Raw genomic sequence first — 10,609 nt, 5'->3', positions numbered from 1 at the left:
GATCTTTCACTCCAACCCAAATAAAGCAGATGTGTTCATGGAGCTGGATTTGTGCACAGGGTCTCCTAGTTCAAGTGAAGGCAAAAATTTCATGCAATCCAAAGATGAAGCACGGTTTAGTGAAGAAGCACATCTGGGCAGAGGAGTCGGGTGTCCCAATACTTTTGGCCACACGGCTACATGCTGGTTTCTGAACGTCCAGGTTCCTGCAGTATTTATTGAGATGATAGATGCACAGTGAACATGGACGTCCAGGTTTCAGGAGGACGGAGAGACCGAATGAGACACGACACGTTCAGATCACAGCAATAAACTCACTTTAATGCATATTAGTAATATTCAGTGACGTGAAGCGTACGTGGAGGCCGACGCCCATCTGTAAGATCACACTTCTGCTAAACAGAGAGAAAATCACGTGGCAGTCGAGTCGCTGAACGTGACCAGGAGACGGGATTATTCATTCAAAACTGATCAAAAGCACAAAGGAAAAAAAAAGAATGAAAGAAAGAACAATATAAAATCCAGATCCAGGAGTGCAAATGATTTCCAACTCAGAAAATACACAAAGGTTTTCCCCTCGTACTGATCTTCTGCTCCTGAGGGAAGAACAGCACTCTCGCTCTCCTGCGTCTCGAGTTCAACAAAAACCATTTCCTTTTATTTCACGGTGAAGAACCAGTTCCTAACCCTGTGTCAGTTGGTCACCATGTTCTCCTCGTGCTGCCTAATGCAACTAAATCCGCTCACGCAGAACGCCGACCCTTTACACCCTTCACACGCTTTCAGTCTGCACTCTGGAGGCTGTCTGTCCATCACGTGGTCTGTAAATGGAGATGTGTGTGTGTGTGTGTGTGTGTGTGTGTGTATCTTGTTCTGCTGTGTGTAAGCCGTACTGGTCGTTGAGCTCCGCAGCCGTGCAGCTGATCGGGCTGGTCCTGGTCGTCTTGTTCTCCTCTCAGGTTGGTGTGGTTGGAGTGTGTAGCGGGTACAGTTTCCCGTCACTGAGGGACAAGTGCACCTCACTCTTCCTTTGTTTCTCTCTCTCTTCTTCATGCGATCGCTCACTCGCTCGCTCAGCGTCTCCTACGAGGAAGAACCCGGTGTGAGTGAATCACAACAACACGTGGATCACAACAACACGTAGATCACAACAACACGTGTATATCAGTATCTGCGGGGGGTCAAATTCAGCCGTTTTATGAGCATTAAGAGTGAAATGTAAGACCGAGATCACATCAGAAACCGGCTTTAACCGGACCCTAAATTCTGCTCTAATAACCGGAAGCTGATTGGCTGTCGCATGTCGGTCTCGTTTGTAGTCGTAATACAGTGAAGCACATTTAGACTCACAAAGGAAAGGCGTACAACAACCACACAAACTAACAAACACACATTCTAAGTGCTGCAGGAGCATTTCTGTGGACATCAGAGGCAGCGTTACATCAACATCAGAAATGTAAGACCTGTTCATAATTATTAATTTTTAAAGCCTAAAATTTCGATTTGGAATTTTAAGACTCTGAGGAAACCCTGATGACGAGTCAGAAGGTGGTGTGGTGTCTGACCTTCCTCCAGTCTTGAAGATCAGGTCTGCGTTCGGGGCTCCTTTCGGGTGCTGGTAGCGAGGCCTGCGCTCGCGGTTGGTGTTAGCAGGAGCCGGCCTCTGCGCCAGCGACTGCATCATCTCTGTAAAAGAACAGGAAGTCAGTGACAGAGCAGAACGTGGAAACACTGAGATCTAAGAACTGGATCATTTCTCTCACCCTGATAGTCCTCCTGCTCCTGACGCTCGTTGATGTCCAGGGTGAGTTTCTTCATGCGCATGCGCTCCTCCTGCTCTGCCTGCTGCTGGTTGAAGTGATTTGCAGCCAGATGTGAAGACAGAGGGACGTTCAGGATCTTAAACTGTAAGCAGACGGGATGTGAGCAGCAGAGACACCGTTAGGAAACAGAGGAGATACGTTTCAATACACGTTACACACACAGCTGCAATGCCAAACCCCTGCTTTAACTCTGTGTGTGTGTGTGTGTGTGTGTGTGTGTGTGTGTGTGTGTGTGTGTGTGTGTGTGTGTGTGTGTATATATACACTATAATTGACTTTCCTCAAGCCACTTCCTGAACACACCCTACTCCTTCCACAGCCAACACACACACACACACACACACACACACACACACACACACACACACACACACAGACCTGCTGTTTGTTGCCTTTCCTGGTCAGCATGACGAACTGCATGGTATCCATGTCTGCGTCTGTGTCTGCGGTGCACGCGGGGGCGGAGCCTTTCTTCAGCTGGCTCTTCAGCTGCAGTGGGATAGCGACGTCAAGCTGGTGCACTTTTACTGCCTCGCCACTACGCTGCTGCGCTCGCTCACACACACACACACACACACACACACACACACACACACACACACACACACACACACACACACACAGAGATAAGCAATAGAAGAGTTTAACGACATTACATTTACTCTTCAACACGTCTTGGGTTGTGGGGGTGGTGGGGGGGTGTAGGAGTTGTGGGATGATGTTCATATTCACACACAGCTGGTTGTTCGGATGTTGTTATGGTCTCCAGTAACACTAAACCCCAGATGGTTATGTGGGTATTGTATTATTACAGGTAGTTGCTCGAGTGTAGCCAGTGGGTTGCTGTGGTATTAGCAGATGGATGATAGGATGTTTTAATGTGATCTTAGGTGGTAGTAGATTGTTTCGGTTGTTATAGAGTCTCAGCTGGTTGTTACACAAAAAAAAAAACCCTCTCCTTCTAACATCTCAATAAAGAAGATCTGAGATCGAGTGAAAGCAGGACAACAAAAGGTCCCACATGGATTCCTTCAGGAAAGAACTTGGACGTGTTGCTCCATGGCAACTACAATTCACCCAGTTTGAGTCTGCGATCGAGGAAATTTCTGGAATTACTACTATTTTTATGGTTTATGTTTTTTTGATGTAGAGAAACAGATGTTCTGAGAGAATTAGAAGATGATTAAAGATTATTGAGTAGAGGATGCAAAGTTCACACACCTGCAGGTTTTCCAGCATCATCTTGTCCAGAGCCTGAATGAAGTCATCATCCTCAGCACAGGCCACGTGTTTCAAACCTCCACCTCGAATCATCACCTCCTATACCACCACACACACACACACACACACACACACACACACACACACACACACACACACACACACACACACACACACACACACACACACACATTAACGTGAACTCTTATAAACGTCTTGTACTGAAAGCCGCGCTCTGAGTCACTGCAGGCTTACATTGTTTTCCTCGTCCGTCTCGTTCTCTTTGTTGGAATCGGTCAAGTAGTCAGTGTTCTCTTCCTCTTCGTCACGTTCTTCTTCCTCGTTCTCAGAGCCTTCCTGTGTTTACACAAGATCAGGAGCAGCATCAGACTGGAGCTCTCACCTTTATCGTGTGTGTGTGTGTGTGTGTGTGTGTGTGTGTGTGTGTGTGTGTGTGTGTGTGTGGGGGGGGGGGGCTTGTGTCTGCTCCATTATTTTGTGTTAAAATTTGTTTTCAATGTATGGACACACTTTATGGACAAAAGTTTGTGGACACCAAGAGTCTGGAAAAGTCAGTTGTCCCAATACATTTGGCCATGTTGTGTATCACACTAATTGATTTCTTATCCTGATTCCAGCTCTAAGTGCGTCTCCTGCTGGTCTCCCGGCGTGGTGTGTGTTGGAGTTGTGCTCTCACCTCCTCCTCAGGCTCGTTCATCTCACTCTCGTTTCCTGACTGCTCTTCTGTCTCGGCTCCACGCTCGTCCTCATCTTCCTCATCCTCCTCGTCCAGAGCCTCTCCTTCTCCCATGCTGCCGGAACAGCTCCCATCCTTCTCTGTAGCATATCCTACACACACACACACACACACAGTGTGTTTGTGAGAACAATAGAAAGTCATGGTGGCTCCATTGTCAGTAGAAACATCCTGCTTGACTTCCACACGCTTATCTGCTTCGCTCTTATTTCCCTTTAAACTCAAAACAAACGCTCAAATAATTTACTGATGGTTCCAGTAAACAGGCCCTGGTTCTGATTACTTGAGTGTTTTTCACAGACGTGGGCCAGAAGTATGTGACTGTACCTGACCATAACATCCAAACACACAAACCAAAGAGACGGCATTTTTAACCTTTGTGCATTCAAACTAGAAGAAAAGAAAAAATCCAGTATGGGTGCCTCCATGTTCCTCAGAGAACTGAGTTAAATCTACACCACTGTACTGACACAGTTCCAGCTGTGAGCTCCATGAAGTTCCTTGCTGAACCCAGGCGGTGAGGGAACTCTCTCATGTCATGACAACAGCTGTTTGTTTGACAAACTGATCAGTGTTTTGGCTCTTATTCTGTTACTATATAACACTGTATTGTATTTATTTGTCTGTTACTGTGCAATTAAATATAAGGTGGTATGAAAAAGTTTGGAGACTCGCTCTGTTTACAAAAAAGTTCTATTTAATCTTATCTTCTCTTTAAAACAGTCCCCCTGCACAGTATTACAGCGCCCCCAGTGTTCTATTCTGGAACATGTCCTGAAAGTCTTCTTTTCAAGAACCTAAGATTCCCGCTAAATCTCCACAACTGTGTCTAAAAACGGCGAGCTCTTCTGAAAGAGGGCGAAATCCTGGCGAGTAGTGTGGGTGCGCAAACAAGGTTGTGTTGTTTCTGGTGAGAATCTCACGTGAGAGAAGAGCTCGATGTCAGGGTGCACACGTGGTCAAAATAGCACCAGGTGCACAGCTACGGTGTACACAGGACGATTTTTTTTGCAGGTCGGTGCGCCCTGTGACTGTGCGTGCAGCCTCGTGCTGTCATCTGTTGGCGTGTTACAAAAGTAGTCTCGAAACACCAAATTGTACTACAGATACAGGCTCGGTGAATTCCCAATTCTTTTGATACACGTTTGTAAAGACTTGCTCGGAAGATGACGTGTGCCAGAAACTGCAACAACTTTACTATTTCTAATATTATAATATATAGAGTCTCGAGCAGGAAACATTGGATAAATGATTAACACTGCATGGAATTTAGGGGCCGCATTTGACCTGATGGTGGCGCAAGAGCGTTCTTAAGACCTACACCATTCAGTGTGGGTTTTATGGGCTGCTACAGAGACGCTTCAAAGGTGCTTGGGCCCATAATGATCGCTGCAGGTAGACAGAGCTTAATGGCGGAGGTGTGGCTTCTAGACATGGCTGAAGGTGAAAAGTGTGTGTGTGTGTGTGTGTGTGTGTGTGAGATAAGGATTTAAACACATACCTACATTCTTTTATCCATCACTATAAATACATTAACACCTTTATAAAACAGAGACACAAATACAGGCTTCGAAAGACAACTCCTATTTCTGCCAAGGCATGCTCACACACACACACACACACACACACACACACACACACACACACACACACACACACACACACAGGTACGATGGGATTCCAGACCATTTCTTCTTTACAAAAAATAATTGTGGTGCTGATATTACCATTACATCTACTTACAGAATGTTACATTCCTCTCTATATTTCTATCTTTCCCCCTATATTTCTCTTTATCTCTCTCTTTCTATCCTTCTCGCTCTATATTTCTCTCCCTCTCCCATCTCTTCTATCCCTCTTTTCCGCTCTCCCTCTCTTCTATCCCTCTTTTCCTCTCTCCCTCTCTTCTATCCCTCTTTTCCGCTCTCCCTCTCTTCTATCCCTCTTTTCCTCTCTCCCTCTCTATATCCCTCTTCTCCTCTCTCTCTTTATTCTCTCTTTCAGTCTTGCTCTATCTATCCATCTCTCTCTTTCTCTTTGTCACTCATTTGGAATGTAGGTGTGAATGGAGAACAAGTGACAACTGTTCAAAAAACAGTCAAAAAACTTGCGCGCACACACACACACACACACACGAGCGCGCACACACACACACACACACACACAGGAATGCTGTTTAGCAGGGATGACAGAAACACAGAACAGGGATAACTAGCACAAATATGTGTTTCTCACACACACACACACACACACACACACACACACACACACACACACACACACACACACACACACACACGAGTTGTACCCAGTTTGATGAGGACTTCTCTCTCGAGCTCAGTGACCTGATGGCAGGCCTCCTCCAGAGAGCAGCACAGGTGCATTTTGGGTCGCAGTAAATCCAGCATGTCACTGATCATGTAGTCGATATCGATGGGAAACTGGTGATCTTTAGTCCACACCTCCAAACTCTTCTTCCACCAGACATACCGCTACAAAAGAAAATCATTTACTGTTATTGTCTCATCAGCATGACCCACAATCGCATCAATTCAGCTTTTTTGAGGAGGTAAAAAAAAAATAAAAATAAAAAATAACCACCTGGAAGTAGATTAGGAAGCAGTCGAGCTTCTTCTTGCTGGATCCGCGGTCGAAGTACTGGCCGCACGTGTCGAGCAGCGTGCACACCAGGCGGATGCGGAACAGGTGTTCGGGGGGATCCAGAGGGCTGGGAGAGCCGTCCTGATTCACGCCAAACGAGATGAAGGAGAAAAGCATGCGGAAGATCACGGCCGACTCCACCATGCGGTAGTTATACAACTCGCCCAAGAACTTTGCACTGCTGATGCGCCGCTGGTTGAACTTCGGCTGGTTTACCTGGAAAAGAAAAAAGTTTAGACGATAAATCAGCACTGATAATCAATCGCTGAAACTATCAGCAAAAATTCATACAGATAGTTTTTCCAGATTCCGGTCCGAGTTCATTACGATAGCGGCCTCTAGAGGCAAATCAACACGTGCTGTTTGTTTTTGCACGTGAGATGGTGTGCAGCATGAACAGTGGTATATTATGTTTATCCATTAACATATTTGAATATTTCCTTTAACACCAATATTTTCTTTTTTATGATATTTTGAAGTTTGTAAAGATCAGTATTATTTTTCATGGCGTGTTTATTTTCTATTATCCAGTATCCATTTGATTAAATGAAAGTATGTCATTATCGGTCAACCTCTAAAATATAAACCACGAGCAGCAGAAGACACACACCTCCATGCCCAGGCGGATGTCCTCCAGCACTCCATCCACCACGTGTATACCGACGTCCTCCTGATAAGCCACCAGACCAGCCAGCAGGTTCGCCACACAGTGGATGCTGTTGTACTTCACATTCCAGATGTTCACCATACAGCAGATCAGGTAGCTCTTCAAATCTGCCTCATGCCAGGGCAATTTACGCATCTGCCTTAAAACCTAACACACACACACCCCCCATTTCAATAATGACACCTTACTGTGGGGAGATTGTGTGTAGTGGAGCGTGTGTGTGTGTGTAGAGTGAGAGAGTGGAGCGTGCGTGTGTGTGTGTGTAGAGTGAGAGAGTGGAGCGTGCGTGTGTGTGTGTGTAGAGTGAGAGAGTGGAGCGTGCGTGTGTGTGTGTGTAGAGTGAGAGAGTGGAGCGTGCGTGTGTGTGTGTGTAGAGTGAGAGAGTGGAGCGTGCGTGTGTGTGTGTGTAGAGTGAGAGAGTGGAGCGTGCGTGTGTGTGTGTGTAGAGTGAGAGAGTGGAGCGTGCGTGTGTGTGTGTGTAGAGTGAGAGAGTGGAGCGTGCGTGTGTGTGTGTGTAGAGTGAGAGAGTGGAGCGTGCGTGTGTGTGTGTGTAGAGTGAGAGAGTGGAGCGTGCGTGTGTGTGTGTGTAGAGTGAGAGAGTGGAGCGTGCGTGTGTGTGTGTGTAGAGTGAGAGAGTGGAGCGTGTGTGTGTGTGTAGAGTGAGAGAGTGGAGCGTGTGTGTGTGTGTAGAGTGAGAGAGTGGAGCGTGTGTGTGTGTGTAGAGTGAGAGAGTGGAGCGTGTGTGTGTGTGTAGAGTGAGAGAGTGGAGCGTGTGTGTGTGTGTAGAGTGAGAGAGTGGAGCGTGTGTGTGTGTGTAGAGTGAGAGAGTGGAGCGTGTGTGTGTGTGTAGAGTGAGAGAGTGGAGCGTGTGTGTGTGTGTAGAGTGAGAGAGTGGAGCGTGTGTGTGTGTGTAGAGTGAGAGAGTGGAGCGTGTGTGTGTGTGTAGAGTGAGAGAGTGGAGCGTGTGTGTGTGTGTGTAGAGTGAGAGAGTGGAGCGTGTGTGTGTGTGTAGAGTGAGAGAGTGGAGCGTGTGTGTGTGTGTACAGTGAGAGAGTGGAGCGTGTGTGTATAGTGAGAGAGTGGAGCGTGTGTGTATAGTGAGAGTGTAGAGCGTGTGTGTATAGTGAGAGAGTGGAGCGTGTGTGTGTGTAGAGTGAGAGAGTGGAGCGTGTGTGTGTGTGTAGAGTGAGAGAGTGGAGCGTGTGTGTGTGTGTAGAGTGAGAGAGTGGAGCGTGTGTGTGTGTGTAGAGTGAGAGAGTGGAGCGTGTGTGTGTGTGTAGAGTGAGAGAGTGGAGCGTGTGTGTGTGTGTAGAGTGAGAGAGTGGAGCGTGTGTGTGTGTGTAGAGTGAGAGAGTGGAGCGTGTGTGTGTGTGTAGAGTGAGAGAGTGGAGCGTGTGTGTGTGTGTAGAGTGAGAGAGTGGAGCGTGTGTGTGTGTGTGTAGAGTGAGAGAGTGGAGCGTGTGTGTGTGTGTACAGTGAGAGAGTGGAGCGTGTGTGTGTGTGTACAGTGAGAGAGTGGAGCGTGTGTGTGTGTGTGTGTACAGTGAGAGAGTGGAGCGTGTGTGTGTGTGTGTGTACAGTGAGAGAGTGGAGCGTGTGTGTGTGTGTGTGTGTGTACAGTGAGAGAGTGGAGCGTGTGTGTGTGTGTGTACAGTGAGAGAGTGGAGCGTGTGTGTGTGTGTGTACAGTGAGAGAGTGGAGCGTGTGTGTGTGTGTGTACAGTGAGAGAGTGGAGCGTGTGTGTGTGTGTGTACAGTGAGAGAGTGGAGCGTGTGTGTGTGTGTGTACAGTGAGAGAGTGGAGCGTGTGTGTGTGTGTGTACAGTGAGAGAGTGGAGCGTGTGTGTGTGTGTGTACAGTGAGAGAGTGGAGCGTGTGTGTGTGTAGAGTGAGAGAGTGGAGCGTGTGTGTGTGTGTACAGTGAGAGAGTGGAGCGTGTGTGTGTGTACAGTGAGAGAGTGGAGCGTGTGTGTGTGTACAGTGAGAGAGTGGAGCGTGTGTGTAGAGTGAGAGAGTGGAGCGTGTGTGTAGAGTGAGAGAGTGGAGCGTGTGTGTAGAGTGAGAGAGTGGAGCTTGTGTGTAGAGTGAGAGAGTGGAGCTTGTGTGTAGAGTGAGAGAGTGGAGCGTGTGTGTATAGTGAGAGAGTGGAGCGTGTGTGTATAGTGAGAGAGTGGAGCGTGTGTGTATAGTGAGAGAGTGGAGCGTGTGTGTAGAGTGAGAGAGTGGAGCGTGTGTGTGTATAGTGAGAGAGTGGAGCGTGTGTGTAGAGTGAGAGAGTGGAGCGTGTGTGTAGAGTGAGAGAGTGGAGCGTGTGTGTAGAGTGAGAGAGTGGAGCGTGTGTGTATAGTGAGAGAGTGGAGCGTGTGTGTATAGTGAGAGAGTGGAGCGTGTGTGTATAGTGAGAGAGTGGAGCGTGTGTGTAGAGTGAGAGAGTGGAGCGTGTGTGTAGAGTGAGAGAGTGGAGCGTGTGTGTAGAGTGAAAGAGTGGAGCGTGTGTGTATAGTGAGAGAGTGGAGCGTGTGTGTATAGTGAGAGAGTGGAGCGTGTGTGTATAGTGAGATAGTGGAGCGTGTGTGTATAGTGAGAGTGTAGAGCGTATGTGTATAGTGAGAGAGTGGAGCTTGTGTGTATAGTGAGAGAGTGGAGCGTGTGTGTATAGTGAGAGAGTGGAGCGTGTGTGTATAGTGAGAGAGTGGAGCTTGTGTGTATAGTGAGAGAGTGGAGCGTGTGTGTATAGTGAGAGTGTAGAGCGTATGTGTATAGTGAGAGAGTGGAGCTTGTGTGTATAGTGAGAGAGTGGAGCGTGTGTGTATAGTGAGAGAGTGGAGCGTGTGTGTATAGTGAGAGAGTGGAGCGTGTGTGTATAGTGAGAGAGTGGAGCTTGTGTGTATAGTGAGAGAGTGGAGCTTGTGTGTATAGTGAGAGAGTGGAGCTTGTGTGTATAGTGAGAGAGTGGAGCTTGTGTATATAGTGAGAGAGTGGAGCTTGTGTGTATAGTGAGAGAGTGGAGCGTGTGTGTATAGTGAGAGAGTGGAGCGTGTGTGTATAGTGAGAGAGTGGAGCGTGTGTGTATAGTGAGAGTGTAGAGCGTATGTGTATAGTGAGAGAGTGGAGCGTGTGTGTATAGTGAGAGTGTAGAGCGTATGTGTATAGTGAGAGAGTGGAGCTTGTGTGTATAGTGAGAGAGTGGCGCGTGTGTGTATAGTGAGAGAGTGGAGCTTGTGTGTATAGTGAGAGAGTGGAGCTTGTGTGTATAGTGAGAGAGTGGAGCTTGTGTGTATAGTGAGAGAGTGGAGCTTGTGTGTATAGTGAGAGAGTGGAGCTTGTGTGTATAGTGAGAGAGTGGAGCTTGTGTGTATAGTGAGAGAGTGGAGCGTGTGTGTATAGTGAGAGAGTGGAGCGTGTGTGTATAGTGAGAGAGTGGAGCGTGTGTGTATAGTGAGAGAGTGGAGCTTGTGTGTATAGTGAGAGAGTGGAGCGT

At 47.5% G+C, this 10,609-nt stretch overlaps 1 protein-coding gene across 2 annotated transcripts in view; it reads right to left on the bottom strand.

Moving 5' to 3' along the window:
• Nucleotides 1-300: 300 nt before the first annotated feature.
• upf2 (UPF2 regulator of nonsense mediated mRNA decay) overlaps nt 301-10,609 on the bottom strand; it is a 43,584-nt gene continuing 33,275 nt past the window's right edge. For both annotated transcript variants that reach the window (XM_083546174.1, XM_083546175.1), the window contains exons 13-22: nt 7,073-7,276; nt 6,403-6,678; nt 6,110-6,293; nt 3,742-3,893; nt 3,300-3,401; nt 3,045-3,143; nt 2,202-2,369; nt 1,764-1,905; nt 1,566-1,686; nt 301-1,083 (exon numbers count right to left, since the gene is read on the bottom strand). In XM_083546174.1, the coding sequence (XP_083402300.1) occupies nt 1,074-1,083; nt 1,566-1,686; nt 1,764-1,905; nt 2,202-2,369; nt 3,045-3,143; nt 3,300-3,401; nt 3,742-3,893; nt 6,110-6,293; nt 6,403-6,678; nt 7,073-7,276 (1,458 nt within the window). In that variant the 3' untranslated portion in view covers nt 301-1,073. The remainder of the gene's footprint in view (nt 1,084-1,565; nt 1,687-1,763; nt 1,906-2,201; nt 2,370-3,044; nt 3,144-3,299; nt 3,402-3,741; nt 3,894-6,109; nt 6,294-6,402; nt 6,679-7,072; nt 7,277-10,609) is intronic.

Source organism: Silurus aristotelis (assembly GCF_946808225.1).
Source record: "Silurus aristotelis genome assembly, chromosome: 7".
NCBI classification, from domain to species: Eukaryota; Metazoa; Chordata; class Actinopteri; order Siluriformes; family Siluridae; genus Silurus; species Silurus aristotelis.
The sequence above is the reverse complement of the archived record's forward strand: the minus strand, read 5'-3'. Positions and strand labels throughout refer to the sequence as shown.